The 17,035-nt window shown below is 43.2% G+C and overlaps 1 protein-coding gene across 1 annotated transcript in view; it reads left to right on the top strand.

The window, feature by feature from the left end:
- The first annotated feature begins 3,401 nt into the window (after positions 1-3,401).
- Positions 3,402-17,035, top strand: part of CHMP3 (charged multivesicular body protein 3) — a 38,904-nt gene continuing 25,270 nt past the window's right edge. The window contains exons 1-2 of the mRNA XM_040419275.1: positions 3,402-3,528; positions 13,534-13,594. Coding sequence (XP_040275209.1) covers positions 3,484-3,528; positions 13,534-13,594 — 106 coding nt within the window. The 5' untranslated portion in view covers positions 3,402-3,483. The remainder of the gene's footprint in view (positions 3,529-13,533; positions 13,595-17,035) is intronic.

Genomic DNA, 17,035 nt, shown 5'->3' with positions numbered 1-17,035 from the left:
TTGTCTCAGATAGGGGCTTATTTTTTGCGGGATGAGGTGACGGTTAGATTGGTACTATTTTGGTGGGCAAACTCCTTACTTTTTGTGATGTAAGGAGACAAAAAAATTGTTTATTTAGCACAGTTTTTATTTTTTACGGTGTTCATCTGAGGGGTTAGGTCATGTGATATGTTTATAGAGCCGGTTGATACGGACGCGGCGATACCTAATATGTCTACTTTTCCCCTATTTTTTTAAACTTTATTTGGAGAAAATGACGTTTTTGTTTAATTTTTCCTTGAGACTTTTAATTTTTGGGGGGGGAAACTTAATTTAAAAAAAAAATTTTTTACTTCATTTTTTGTCCAACTTTGGGACTTCAACTTTTGGGGGTCTAATCCCTTTTACAATGCATTCCAATACTTCTGTATTGGAATGCATTGGCTGTATGAGTAATACAGTGAGTATTACTCATACAGCTTCCGGCCTGTGAGATCCAGGGGGCTGGATCTCACAGGCTCGTCACCGGAAGGCAGCGCAGATGCCCAAGGAAGGCATCGTGCTGCCTTCCATGCCATCGGGTCCCCCCTACAGCCGCATGGAGACCCGATGGCACCTCCGATCACCGCCGCCGCATAAGGTAAAAGCCGCAAACCGCAGGTCTGAATTGACCTGCGGTTTGCGGCGATCGCCGACACGGGGGGGTCACGGGACCCCCCCCCCCCACGGCGTTGTGACAGGATGCCCGCTTAATGATTTCAGAGGACATCCTGTTCCGATCACCGCCCGCAGCGCCGCAATCTAGTTTTAAACTTAGGACGTACCGGTACGCCCTGAGTCCTTAAGGACTCGGCAAACATGGAGTCCTTAAGGGGTTGAGGATAATACAAACGGCTCCGTTCTGAACGGATGCATGCGGTTGTATTATCTAAACGGATGCGTTTGTGCAGATCCATGACGGATCCGCACCAAACGCGAGTGTGAAAGTAGCCTACGTCTTCTAACGTCCTAAAATTTTTTTATGACATTTGCAAAATGATGCCAACATAAAGTAGACATATGTGGAATGTAAAGTAATAACTATTTTATAAAGTATTACTATCCGTCTTAAAGAGGACCTTTCACTAGAATAAAAAATCTAAACTAACTATACAGACATGGAGAGCGGCGCCCAGGGATCCCCCTGCACTTACTGTTATACCTGGGCGCCGCTCCATTCGCCCGGTATAGCCTCCGGTATCTTCATATGTTAGGCTCCACCCAGTGGAACCTGCCGGCGTCTCTTTCTCCCATGCTGTAGCGCTGGCCAATCGCTGCGCTCAGCTCATAGCCTGAGAGAAAAAAAACTCTCAGGCTATGAGCTGAGCGCTGCGATTGGCCAGCGCTACAGCATGGGAGAAGGAGACCCTGGCAGGTTCCACTGGGTGGAGCCTAACATATGAAGATACCGGAGGCTATACCGGGAGAACGGAGCGGCGCCCAGGGATGATAGTAAGTGCAGGAGGATCCCTGGGCGCCGCTCTCCATGTCTGTATAGTTAGTTTAGATTTTTTATTCTAGTGAAAGGTCCTCTTTAAAAGCAAATTCTAATTTTGAAAATAGAAAATTTTCCAAAATTTCTGCATTTTTGGTTTATGCATAAAGTTAAAACGTATGAACTCAAATTCACCACTAACATAAAGTATGATGTGTTACGAGAAAACAATCTCAGAATGGCCTGGATAAGTAAAAGCGTTCCAAAGTTATTTCCACATAAAGTGACACATGTCAGATTTGAAAAATGGGGTCCAAACTGGCTGTCGCTTGAAGGGGTTAAAGACCCGGCCAGCGCCGTACTATTACGGAGCTGGTCGGGAAAGGGTTAAAGACTATGTACACCTTCGGGGACAATTTTTTATGGTTGCATTTTACTCATTTTGGGCTAAAAATCTTTTTTTCAAATGGTCTTTGTTAAAAAATATTCAGCCATTTCCATCACAAAGGGTTAACTGTTCATCTAGCTGCGTGAATCCTACTTTCACTTAGTGCCGGTCATCTAATAATCCTTATCTCTAAATTACTAAAAGGTCATAAACACTTATTTACGACACATTCCTATCAGTAAGATAAGGATTGAGCTATAATAAGTTGCTTAGGAGGTCATACATCAAAAATAAGGAGCCGTCAGCTGAGCTGCCTGATGGAACAGAGTGAAAACAGACTGCATGTTAGTAGAGAATCTCAAGGCTATACAGAGAAATAGGCTCAACATTTTTAATAAAGTCCAATTGAAAAAAATATATATATATTTAGCTCAAAATGAGTACAATGCAATAGTCTTTAATGTAATTAGGGCACTACTGCTTCCAATGAGATATGTGCATTAGGCCACGTTCACTTCTCCAAGAAGTAAATCCGATACAGTGTTCTGGCAGCGGAAGAGACTACCGCAGTTACCATAGTCCCCATTGACTATAAGGGGATCCAACATAAATGCCGGACTTCTGCCGGACAGATACCGCACCATGCATCACAATTTGGGTGAAAATCGGCCACTTTCATGCCAGATCCTCAATGGGAATGTGGCGGTAATTGGCTATGCCAGATATGGCGACCGTAGTAGTCTGTTCCTCTAACAGATCACCTGACAGAGATGTGAACATAGCCTTAGCAGCCTGGGCGAGGTGTTATACCTACTGCTGGGTCAAAAAGTCTGATATCTCATTATTATTAATTATTTTAATCACCCAATGATTATACTCATTCATGTGTCAATAGTCAATAAAGTTATACAAATAAGGGTAGGTTCACACTAGCGTTAGGGAATCCGTTATGGTTTTCTGTTATAACGGAAATCATAATACGGAAGGACGGATCCATTCTTCTGCCCATAGACTTGTATTATCACGGAATGCAAAACGGAAGCCTTTAAAAGGCATTCCGTTTGCTCTCCGTCCCAATAAAAGTCTATGGGAATCAAAACGTATCCGTCGGGGTCCCGTTATGCAAGACGGAAAACAAAGTCCTGTTGACAGGACCCAGACGGATCCGTTATGCCTTTCCATGGACTTCTATTAGGACGGAAAGCAAATGGAATGCCTTTTAAAGGCTTCCGTTTTGCATTCTGTCTGGGCATTCCGTTATTTTCCAATATAACCATGTGGAAAGCCATAACGGAATCCCTAACGCTAGTGTGAAGTGTGAACCCACCGTAAAATAATACAAAAGGCACTATGGGATAAGTAATGGTTACTAAACAGCGTGACAAATGTCTGAAACTTTAACGTCTACTTCATTGCAGAAATGTCTTCTAGTCCAGAAACACCGAGCACAACTACAGCGCCTCACGTAAACGACGCACGGACGTCCCCTAAGAAATAGCGGTGACGTCACACGAAACGTCAAACTAAGGGCGGAAGTTTAACGAAAGACATGAAGTATTGGGCGGAAGACGGAAGTTATTGAAACCGGAAGCGCTGTGTAAAGTCTCTCTGGCTCTGTTTGGTAGTGGTCCGGTACATAGAAATGGGACTTTTCGGGAAAACGCAGGACAGGCCGCCGAAAGATTTGGTGAGTGGCGGCCGGTGGTGTTGTAGTAATCATAGTGCGTGTCAGTGCGTGATAGTCATATACATACAGCTTACTGTACAGTATATAGATCACTCCTCCTGTCTATAACTGTACAGTATATATATAACCTGTCTATAACTGTACAGTATATAGATCTCCTGTCTATAACTGTACAGTATATAGATCTCCTGTCTATAACTGTACAGTATATAGATCTCCTGTCTATAACTGTACAGTATATAGATCTCCTGTCTATAACTGTACAGTATATAGATCTCCTGTCTAACTGTACAGTATATATCACCTGTCTATAACTGTACAGTATATATATATCACCTGTCTATAACTGCACAGTGTATATCACCTGTCTATAACTGCACAGTGTATATCACCTGTCTATAACTGTACAGTATATATATAACCTGTCTATAACTGTACAGTATATATATATCACCTGTCTATAACTGTACAGTATATATATAACCTGTCTATAACTGTACAGTATATATATATCACCTGTCTATAACTGCACAGTGTATATCACCTGTCTATAACTGCACAGTGTATATCACCTGTCTATAACTGTACAGTATATATATAACCTGTCTATAACTGTACAGTATATATATATCACCTGTCTATAACTGTACAGTATATATATAACCTGTCTATAACTGTACAGTATATATATATCACCTGTCTATAACTGCACAGTGTATATCACCTGTCTATAACTGTACAGTATATATATATATATATATATATATATCACCTGTCTATAACTGTACAGTATATAGATCTCCTGTCTATAACTGTACAGTATATAGATCTCCTGTCTATAACTGCACAGTGTATATCACCTGTCTATAACTGCACAGTGTATATCACCTGTCTATAACTGCACAGTGTATATCACCTGTCTATAACTGCACAGTGTATATCACCTGTCTATAACTGCACAGTGTATATCACCTGTCTATAACTGTACAGTATATATATAACCTGTCTATAACTGTACAGTATATATATATATATCACCTGTCTATAACTGTACAGTATAGATATCACCTGTCTATAACTGCACAGTGTATATCACCTGTCTATAACTGCACAGTGTATATCACCTGTCTATAACTGTACAGTATATATATAACCTGTCTATAACTGTACAGTATATATATATCACCTGTCTATAACTGTACAGTATATATCACCTGTCTATAACTGTACAGTATATATCACCTGTCTATAACTGCACAGTGTATATCACCTGTCTATAACTGTACAGTATATATATAACCTGTCTATAACTGTACAGTATATATATAACCTGTCTATAACTGTACAGTATATATATAACCTGTCTATAACTGTACAGTATATATATATCACCTGTCTATAACTGTACAGTATATATCACCTGTCTATAACTGCACAGTATATATATATCACCTGTCTATAACTGTACAGTATATATCACCTGTCTATAACTGCACAGTGTATATCACCTGTCTATAACTGCACAGTGTATATCACCTGTCTATAACTGTACAGTATATATATAACCTGTCTATAACTGTACAGTATATATATATATATCACCTGTCTATAACTGTACAGTATAGATATCACCTGTCTATAACTGCACAGTGTATATCACCTGTCTATAACTGCACAGTGTATATCACCTGTCTATAACTGTACAGTATATATATAACCTGTCTATAACTGTACAGTATATATATATCACCTGTCTATAACTGTACAGTATATATCACCTGTCTATAACTGTACAGTATATATCACCTGTCTATAACTGTACAGTATATATCACCTGTCTATAACTGCACAGTGTATATCACCTGTCTATAACTGTACAGTATATATATAACCTGTCTATAACTGTACAGTATATATATATCACCTGTCTATAACTGTACAGTATATATCACCTGTCTATAACTGCACAGTATATATATATCACCTGTCTATAACTGTACAGTATATATCACCTGTCTATAACTGTACAGTATATATCACCTGTCTATAACTGCACAGTGTATATATATCACCTGTCTATAACTGTACAGTGTGTATATATATATATATCACCTGTCTATAACTGTACAGTATATATATATCACCTGTCTATAACTGTACAGTATATATCACCTGTCTATAACTGCACAGTGTATATCACCTGTCTATAACTGTACAGTGTGTGTGTGTATATATATATATCACCTGTCTATAACTGTACAGTGTGTGTGTATATATATATATCACCTGTCTATAACTGCACAGTGTATATCACCTGTCTATAACTGTACAGTGTGTATATATATATATATATCACCTGTCTATAACTGTACAGTGTGTATATATATATATATATCACCTGTCTATAACTGTACAGTATAGATATCACCTGTCTAACTATATATATATCACCTGTCTATAACTGTACAATGTGTGTGTGTGTATATATATATATATATATATATATATATCACCTGTCTATAACTGCACAGTGTATATCACCTGTCTATAACTGTACAGTGTGTATATATATATATATATATCACCTGTCTATAACTGTACAGTGTGTGTATATATATATATATATATATCACCTGTCTATAACTGTACAGTGTGTATATATATATATATATATCACCTGTCTATAACTGTACAGTATAGATATCACCTGTCTAACTATATATATATCACCTGTCTATAACTGTACAGTATATATATATATATATATATATATATATATATATATCACCTGTCTATAACTGCACAGTGTATATCACCTGTCTATAACTGTACAGTATATATATATATATCACCTGTCTATAACTGTACAGTGTATATATATATATATATATATATATATATATATATATATATATATATATATATATATAATCATCTCCAAAACCAGGTGCCATCAGTCGGGTCTGTACTTCAACCTTGTGATTCTGATAGCTTTCTTGTTCAGGAAGGTGACCACTTGGTGATATGCCTTTTACCTATCACTTTATTATGTACAATTACTTTTGCCCCCCTTCTTTGCCAATTCATATATGTATTTTATACTTTGGTCTTAATATTTGAAAAAAAGATATGTTTTGGTGGTTATTTCTGTATGCAGGTGTTTGGGTGTTCCCATATAGGAGTTGTCGGTTGTAGGCACCTGTGATTGCAAAATTTTGGTTGACATTTGGGCCCTCATTTGAGGCTCCCGTTGACTTTAGGTCTGATCGGTTTCATGTCTGTACTTGGTGTCCAGAAAACGCTATTTTGGCAGCAGGTTTAGTACTTCTCTAATGAGGCAAAAATTCTGGCACCCATGCTGAACTATTAAAAATCATAATTAATTTGTAATGGATTTTTCAATAAATAAACATGACACAGAGCCCGAGCTATATGACTTTGGACTCTGTGTCATATTAATTTATTTTTTAATGGATTTTTCAGTAAATAGTGATTTTTTAGGGTACTTTCACACTAGCATTATTCTTTTCCGGCGCTGAGTTCCGTCCTAGGGGCCCAATACCAGAAAAGAACTGATCAGTTTTAGGCCTCTTTCACACGACCGTTGTGTGCATCCGTGGCCGTTGTGCCGTTTTCTGTTTTTTTTCGCGGACCCATTGACTTTCAATGGGTCCGTGGAAAAAATGGAAAATGCACCGTTTTGCAGCCGCATCCGAGATCCGTGTTTCCTGGCCGTGAAAAAAATATGACCTGTCCTATTTTTTTCACGGCCAACGGTTCACGGACCCATTCAAGTCAATGGGTCCGTGAAAGAACACGGATGCACACAAGATTGGCATCCGTGTCCGTGATCCGTGGCCGTAGGTTACTTTTTATTCAGACGGATCCGAAGATCCGTCTGCATAAAAGCTTTTTCATAGCTGAGTTTTCACTTCGTGAAAACTCAGAACCGACAGTATATTCTAACACAGAGGCGTCCCCATGGTGATGGGGACGCTTCTAGTTAGAATACACTACAAACTGTGTACAAGACTGCCCCCTGCTGCCTGGCAGCACCCGATCTCTTACAGGGGGCCGTGATCAGCACAATTAACCCCTTCAGGTGCTGAAGGGGTTAATTGTACTATCCTATCCCCCTGTAAGAGATCAGGGCTGCCAGGCAGCAGGGGGCAGACCCTCCCCCCCTCCCCAGTTTGAATATCATTGGTGGCCAGTGCGGCCCCCCCCCTCTATTGTAATTATTCGTTGGTGGCACAGTGTGCGCCCCCCCCTTCCTCCCTCTATTGTAATAAATCGTTGGTGGCACAGTGTGCGCCCCCCCCCTCCCTCCCTCTATTGTAATAATTCGTTGGTGGCACAGTGTGCGCCCCCCATCGGCCCCCCCCCCCTCCCTCTATAGCATTAACAACATTGGTGGCCAGTGTGCGGCCTCCCATCTTCCCCCCCCCATCATTGGTGGCAGCGGAGTTCCGATCGAAGTCCCAGTTTAATCGCTGGGGCTCCGATCGGTAACCATGGCAACCAGGATGCTACTACAGTCCTGGTTGCCATGGTTACTTAGCAATAGTACAATAGTAGAAGATTCATACTTACCTGCTGGTGGCTGCTGCGATGTTCGTGTCCGGCCGGGAGCTCCACCTACTGGTAAGTGACAGGTCTGTGCGGCGCATTGCTAAATAAACTGTCACTTACCAGTAGGAGGAGCTCCCGGCCGGACACAGACATCGCAGCTCCCAGGTAAGTATGAATCTTTTACTATTGTACTATTGCTAGTAACCCGCTGCCACCAATGATCAGGGGGGGGGGGGGGGGGAGATGGGAGGCCGCACACTGGCCACCAATGTTGTAAATGCTATAGAGGGAGAGGGGGCCGATGGGGCGCGCACACTGTGCCACCAACATTTTATTACAATAGAGGGAGGAAGGGGGGGGGGGGCGCACACTGTGCCACCAACAAATTATTACAATAGAGGGAGGAAGGGGGGGGGGGGCGCACACTGTGCCACCAACGAATTATTACAATAGAGGGAGGAAGGGGGGGGGGGCCGCACTGGCCACCAATGATATTCAAACTGGGGAGGGGGGGGGGGGGGTCTGCTGCCTGGCAGCCCTGATCTCTTACAGGGGGATATGATAGTACAATTAACCCCTTCAGGTGCGGCACCTGAGGGGTTAATTGTGCTGATCACGGCCCCCTGTAAGAGATCGGATGCTGCTAGGCAGTAGGGGGGCAGTCATGTACACAGTTCTCAGTATATTCTAACTAGAAGCGTCCCCATCACCATGGGAACGCCTCTGTGTTAGAATATACTGTCGGAAATGAGGTTTCACGATCTAACTCATATCCGACAGTATATTCTAACATAGAGGCGTTCCCATGGTGATGGGGACGCTTCAAGTTAAAAAATACCATCGGATTGGAGAAAACTCAGATCCGATGGTATAAAAGGGACTCCAGACTTTACATTGAAAGTCAATAGGGACGGATCCGTTTGAAATGGCACCATATTGTGTCAACGTCAAACGGATCCGTCCCCATTGACTTGCATTGTAATAGTTTGGCTCCGCACGGCCAGGCGGACACCAAAACGACTTTTTTTTCATGTCCGTGGATCCTCCAAAAATCAAGGAAGACCCACGGACGAAAAACGGTCACGGATCACGGAAAAACGGGACCCCGTTTTGCGGACCGTGAAAATATACTGTCGTGTGCAATAAGCCTTATCCTAATGCATTCTGAATGGAGAGTAATCCGTTCAGGATGCATCAGGATGTCTTCAGTTCAGTCTTTTTGACTTTTCAGGAGGAAGATAATACCGCAGCATGCTACGGTATTATCTCCGTACAAAATTCCAGAACACTTGCCAGAATTTTTTCCCTTGAAATGCATTAATGCTGGATCAGGCTCCAAGTGTTCCAGCAAAACGGATCCGGCATTGCGGTCTGCGCATGCTCAGACCGGAAATTTTTTTAAAAAAAATGAACGATCCATTTTTCCAGATGACACCGGAGAGACGGATCCGGCATTTCAATGCATTTTTCATACGGATCAGGATTCTGATCCGTCTGACAAATGCCATCAGTTTGCATGCATTTTGACGGATCCGGCAGGCAGTTCCGGCGACGGAACTTCCTGACGAAATCCTCTGCCGCAAGTGTGAAAGTACCCTTAATAGTTAAGCTAGGCTGCCTGGATTTTTTCTGTATTAGAGAAGTAGGTGTACTAATGGTAGCGGTAGCATGGCATGGATGTGTGTGGGCCGTCTGTCAGCAGTTTTCTACCTATGACACTGGCTGACCTGTTACATGTGCACTCGGCAGCTGAAGGCATCTGTGTTGGTCCCATGTTCATATGTGCCCGCATTGCTGAGAAAAGTGATGTTTCAATTATATGCAAATGAGCCTCTAGGAGCAACGGGGGCGTCGCCATTGCACCTAGAGGCTTTGCTCTCTCTGCGACTGCCACGCCCTCTGCACTTTGACAGGGCCAGGCAGTGAAAACGTCATCACACCTGCCCTAGTCAATCAAAGTGCAGACATGCAGTTGTAGAAATAGTTGAGCCTCCAGGTGCAACGGCAATTCCCCCGTTGCTCCTAGAGGCTCATTTGCATATATTAAAACCTAATTTTTCTCAGCAATGCGGGCACATAAGAACATGGGACTAACACGGAGGCCTTTAGCTGCCAAGTGCACATGTAACAGGTCAGCCAGGTTCGTAGGCACAAAACTGCTGGCAGATGCCCTTTAGGATAAGTTGGTACTGCAGCCCATGGGAAGACTATTGTTTTCTATTCTCTGTTATTAGTGGCACTGCCATCCTGGTGTACAAGAGCTGTGGTTCTGTGTTATCGGCCAGCTAGGCTGATTAATATACTGTTATAAGGTTGTTTTAGCCAAACATTCAGTAGTTCTTCTTGTTCCCTGTAAACTGTATATTCCGTATGCTAATCTAATATTTCTATAGAATGTGAGTATTTTAGTAATGTATTGAGCCCTGGCTGCCAGATTCCTTTGCTTTTATTGCACTCGTATTTTACCAATATCTACATTCATGCTTTGTTGTCTGTTTTTTTGTAGATGGCAGCAACATAAGGCCAGCGCAGTGTGAGTGTAGATATGAGCGAATCTTCTGAGGTTTGGTTCATTTCAGGTTCGCTAAACTTTTCAAAAAGCTCGCTTCAGACCTAAATCGATTCTACTCGAACCAATTGCCCTGAAAATCGGTATATAACACCCTCTGGTCTGCTTTTGTTCATTTTTTTAAAATGAATTTTTGCTTTTTTCTCCCCCTTCCCTAAGCTTGAGTGACACTGACGTACACAGCTACGGGTACGCATGGTTGACGGCGTTAACAAACACCATGTTTAAAAACATACCGTGCAGTTGCATATATGATGCTTTTTCATATTCCAAAGCTTCCAAAAATTGTTCCTTATCGAGGCCAAATGGTGTTTAAACGCACACAGTGTTATAGGGAAAAAATTGTGGTTTGTTGGGGGACCAGGTGCCTTCACGAGGCAGAATGCCTGCCCATATAAAAGAGTGGCTTGTTTTGATCAAGCCTCCAAAAATTATGGATTAACAGGGGAAAATGTTTGCCCGTATTTATACAGACACACATTTTAATTGTAAGAAGAAAAAGTGCCTCATTCTGAACCAGCCTGCAAAAATTCTCCCTTTTTTAATTGAGAGCAGCAGGAGTACATTGTGGAAAGGGTAAGGTAAAAGCGGCATGTAGCAGCACAGCATGGAACATACAAGGCTGTAGATCGGCTGTTTATGGGTGGTAGCAGTAGTAGTGGCGGATGCGTAGTCTTATTAGTGGTGGCAGTAGGGAATTAGCAGCTGTGGCTGCAGCCATATGATACATGTTGGCAGGCGGACAGCGGCAGTGGCACGATGGCAGAAGCAGCCATACAGAACATGATTGCAGGCAGTCAGACAGCAACAGTGGCAAGTGAGGCACCACCGGCAAGGCCAAATCTATTCATCAGTCTCAGCCGGAGGAGTGTGAAAATCCTCTCCAGTCTTTACCTGGTTCATTATGACAAAAGTGATGTTTTGAACACTGGTGAACAACTTTGTCCGTTTGGGTGTCACCACTCCCCCTGCCTCTATAAAAACCCTCGCAAAGCTGACACTGGAGGCTGGGCAAGAAAGAACAACAGAGAGTGCATACTGAGCCACTGTTCTAGTCTGCCTGCCCAGAAGTCAATGGGGTCGGGGAACAGGGCGTGCGCCGAAGACAGGGTAGAGTGTAGCTAGGACCGAACCTGGATTTTGGGGCGGTAGGCTTCAGTTTGCTGATTTGCCTCAGCCTGGTGTGGTACGTGAAAAATACTGTTCCGTGTTGAGGAGACAACTGTCTGCTGTGGCTTGTAGCAGTGAAGATGGCGGGCGGTGGACAGTGGCCTTTCTTTTAGACACGCCGATGACGGGTCTCTGCTCGCCAAAATCGTCAGCAAGCTGCGTACACAGTGTTTCCTGTTAATAACGTAATTTGACCTCCCTTTTGGCAGGAGGAAAACATTCCCCCATTTTTTTTATATCGAGTGTCTAAAACCATGACTATGCAGTAATCATCAGACTGCTTGATGTCAATGATAGGCCTGTCACTGCGTAAGCGAGCGAGCGAGCCTAGCAAGCGTGATCCATTTTCCTCTGATCTCATCTTCACTAAAAACAGTTTTTGGTCATAAGATATATTGAAGCTGACAAGTACTCGATAATCAAGCATCTAGAAAAACTATCGAATTATGAATCTGTCGCTAAGACTCCACCACATGTTTTACAACCCTTTATCTCCACTAACGCCTCATATCTAATCCCATTTGAAGACCTCTTATAATTACCTTATACTTCACCCTTATACTAAAGAAATATTCACTAATAACCAAGATATTTCTTCTCTTTAACTATTTGCTGAACTTTAAGGTAGAAGTACAAGATGTCCAACTGACACAACATGGAGAATTCTCAAACAAGGCCTTTTATATGTAACAGGAAAAACTATAATCTTGCATGGACATAAGTATTCACACGCTTTACTCAGGACTTAGTTGAAGCCCCTTTGGCCGTGGTTACGGCCTCCAGTCTTCTTGGGGATGATGCCGCAAGGTCTGCACACCTGGATTTTGGGGATTTTCTGCTATTCTTCTCTGCAGACCCTCCTAAGCTCTGGCAGGTTGGATGTGGACATCCATGTTCAGGTTTCTCTAGAGAGGTTTGATTGGGTTTAAGTTGAGGCTCTTGCTGGACCACGGAGTTGTCCCTCAGCATCTCCTGTGTTGTCTTGGCTGTATGCTTATGGTGTTTGTCTTGTTGAAAGGTGAACCTTGTGTCCAGTCTTAGGTGCGAAAAAAATGAATAAAATATAACTTTTATTACTCCATCTAATAGTAATCTATTGTGAATAAGTGCTCAATTAAAACTAGCTGGCGCTAGTACCTGTTATTCGAAAGTACTACAGGAGATCATTATAGGGTGTGAACTATCCATAATAATGTCCTACTATTCCTGCTTGTAATTGCCTCCGTAATCAGTTATTTTCACAGACATTCATAGTGAACTCTGCTGCTAGCGCTAGACCTCTGAAATCTATTGACTGCCCCAGGGGACCACTGGGACCCGCACCTGTATCGGAATGGAGCCCCGCAAAGTAGTGGCTAGAGGACTCCGGTCCAGCCACCACCAAGAGCTCTCCCAATAGAAGTGCATGACCGGCCACCGCTCCCATTCACTTCTATGGGCCTGACGGAAATAGCCGAGCGAGTGCTCGGCTATTTGCGGCAGCCCCATAGGAAATAAATGGAGGGCGGCTGCGGTCTCCACCACTTTCGGGGCTCAGTTCTTGATATAGGTGCGGGTTCCAGCGGCGGGACCCGCACCTATAAGACAATGGGGGCATATCCTAGCGATATGCCCCCATTGTCTGAGATGAGACAACCCCTTTAAGTTACCATAGTCAATATAATCTCTATTAACATCTTGTCCTCCTTCATTAGGTGAATGAATGGTCACTTAAAATCCGGAAGGAGATGCGAATGATTGAGAGACAAATAAGAGGTTGGTTTAATTTTCTGCTGAATATTTTTGATGCGTTATTACAATGTTTTATTGTCACACTGTTGGTTGGATAAACTTACATTCTGTTGTGGTAGCTCAAGCTGGCCATGGACGTCAGGTACGTGCCGGTATAACCCCCAACAGATGCTAGTTAGAGAGGGTACGCTGGGCAATGATCACCATGTGCACTGCCAGATGCTGCGCCCGACTTATGATGAGGGGTACAACTGGTCATAAATTAGGCGCAGCATCCGGCAGTCCGTGCCCCTGGCTGGCATAGATTTCAGTGTTCTACTCCAGAAAACTAGCATAGAAGATAAATGCGGCAGAGCCACCAATCCTGCATCCCTCCCCACTCTCACCATGTCGGGGACAGGACTCATCTCAGGTTAATTTGCATATGTATCGAATCGGCCATCTAGCAACCCATGTCCTCAGCTCTATACACAAAATCCTAGTAATAGGTTCCCTTTAACATTGCCAGAGATTAGTGCTTTGCCTTCAAAACAGCACCAGATCTTCTAGGTAGACTTGCACACAGCTTTTGAAGGAACTCGGCAGGGAGGTTGTTTCAAACATCTTGGAGAACTAACCACGGATCTTCTGTGGATGTAGGCTTGCTCAAATCCTTCTGTCTTTTCATGTAATCCCAGACAGACTTGATGATGTTGAGATCAGGGTTCTGTGGGGTCCATATCATCACTTTCAGGACTCCATGTTTTTTTGGGGGTCGTCGTTCTGCTGCAGAATAAATTTGGAGACACACGCCTGTCTGATGGAATTGTATGCTGGATCTGTCTGTATTTCTCAGCATTAGGCCTCCTGCACATGACCATTCCCCCCCCCCCCCGTTTACTGGCCGTTATATTGCCCGCAAATCACGTTCCGTGGCTCCATTCAAGTCAATGGGTCCGCAAAAAAACGGAACACATACAGAAATGCACCCGTATGTCTTCCATTTACGTTCCGTTTTTTGTGGAACCATCTATTGAAAATGTTATGCCCAGCCCAATTTTAGCTATGTAATTACTGTATATGCCATACGGAAAAACGGAACAGAAACTGAAAAAGCCATACGGTCGTGTGCAGGAGGCCTTAGGAATACAATTATTCTGGAACAAATCCCAAATTCCATTTTCTGAAATGCCGCCCTAAACTTGCAAGGAACCTGCATCCTGCACCACTTCTGGCCAGACTTCTCCAAACAGTAGATGAATGTACCTGTTTGCCACTGGTTTCTTCCAGTTCTGAGCTGATGGCACTGCCGGACATCTGATATCAAAGTGACGTAACCATGATGTGTCTTTTTCTGCTGCGAGTTTCCTTGGCCAACCACTGCATCTACGGTCTGCCTCAATATTCCCCATTTCTTTGTGCTTCTTCAAAAGGGCTTGAACTGCACATCTTGAGACCCCAGTCTGCTTCGAAATGCAGGATAACTTCTTGTGTCATGTTTTGCCATAGTGTATGGCCAGTGATATGGACCTGTCTTCCACAACCTCGCCTTTGTAGCATTGTTTGGCTGTTCCTCATCTGTTTCAGTTACTGACTTTCAACCTACATATGACAGTTAAGATCATAATCACCTGCTTGGTATAATTGGTTGATCATACACCTGACTATAAAATCAGGTACAAAATCCATGACTTTGGGCAAATGTACCCAGAACTGATGCTGTTTTGAAGGCAAAGAGTGGTCGCACAAAATAACAAGTGGATTTAGATTTCTCTTTTATTTTTGTTAGTTGATAAAAATAAACTTATTAACAGTTCTATTTTTAAAAGCATTCTTACTTTACAGGTCCGTCCGTCCCCAAACCTGCCTAAAGCTTTTGCACAGTACTCTATATACAGACATACTGTATTCTGCTGAAACAGGAAATGGCCTTAAAAAAGCGACATTTTTCAATTTCGTTCCTGCATGCAGGATTTTTTTCTCCCATTAAGGCCTAGTTCACACGAACATGTGTGACCCGTGCCCGTGCTGCGGGCCGCAATGCACGATCGCCGGCCGTAGGTCAGCCGCATTGGATCGCGGACCCATTCACTTTAATGGGTCCGCGATCCGCCCGTTCCGCAAAAAGATAGGACATGTTTTATCTTTTTGCGGAACGGAAGTACCGCAATACCGCCGTTCCGCAATTCCGGATTTGCGGACCCATTGAAGTGAATGGGGGTCCGCATCCGTGATGCGGAATGCACACGGAACTGTGGCCGTGTATTGCGGGCCGCAATACGGCCACGGATCACACATGTTCATGTGAACTAGGCCTAAGGGTACTTTCACACTTGCGGCAGAGGATTCCGGCAGGCAGTTCCATCGCCAGAACTGCCTGCCGGATCTGTCAAAACGTGAGCAAACCGATGGCATTTGTCAGACAGATCAGGATCCTGATCCGTATGACAAATGCATTGAAATGCCGGATCCGTCTCTCCGGTGTCATCTGGAAAAACGAACCCGGCATTTATTTATTTTTTTCACATTCTTTGCGGTCTGAGCATGCGCAGACCGCAATGTCCGATCCGTTTTGCCGGTAAAAACACTTGGGGCCGGATCCAGCATTAATGCATGTCAATGGGAAAAAATGTTTCGGCATTCCAGCAAGTGTTCTGGAATTTTTGACGTCGATAATATCGCGTCCTGAAAAGTCAAAAAGACTGAACTGAAAACATCCTGAATGGATTTCTCTCCATTTAGAATGCATTAGGATAAAACTGATCAGTTCTTTTCCGGTATTGAGCCCCTAGGACAGAACTCTATGCCGGAAAAGAAAAAACGCTAGTGTGAAAGTACCCTTAAAATATCCGTTTTCAATGTTTTTCGATGCTCAGAATAGGACAGATTAGTTTTTTAATTTTCCGTTTTTGTGGCAGCTCAGAAGAACGGAGAGCTAAACACAGATGTGAAAGAGCCCTTATGGAGAGTAACGAATCGATTTGACTCATTAGCAGGACTTCTTCACCTGTGAGGGGTTGTCCCTGCAGATGAAGAAGTGCCCACCGGCCGCAAGATTGACATGGCTGAACATTTAGCCCACCCCCCGACAACTTCCTTTCTGCTCCAGTTAGCCGAGCAAGGGCAAAGGCTTTGGCTTCAGAGCAGTGACTGCGCAGGTGCAAACTACCCGGAACTGTAGCGGTGCCTACCGAATGGTCATATTTTTGGGTGTCGTCGTCCCCCCCCCCGCTATATTCGGAATCGCATCCCCATGTATTGTACTGTAGCAGTTCTTCCATGTCTACTCCTTGTAAACTGCTTGTGTTTTACACCCTCCCGTATACGTCAGGGTGTTGCCGTGTGCAGGGCTGTGGCCTCTATATATAGAATATTTTCTCAGCTGTTTGGAACTGGTTTCTCTGAACCAAGGCGTGGGTATAAGGCCATCCTCAAAGGCAATGCTGAATATGCAGCTATTAGGAGATCAATTTCCTAAGTAAATAT

The sequence above is a fragment of the Bufo bufo genome, chromosome 2 (assembly GCF_905171765.1).
Source record: "Bufo bufo chromosome 2, aBufBuf1.1, whole genome shotgun sequence".
Taxonomy (NCBI): domain Eukaryota; kingdom Metazoa; phylum Chordata; class Amphibia; order Anura; family Bufonidae; genus Bufo; species Bufo bufo.
Note: the sequence above shows the minus strand (reverse complement) of the source record. Positions and strands in the feature narration are given on the sequence as shown.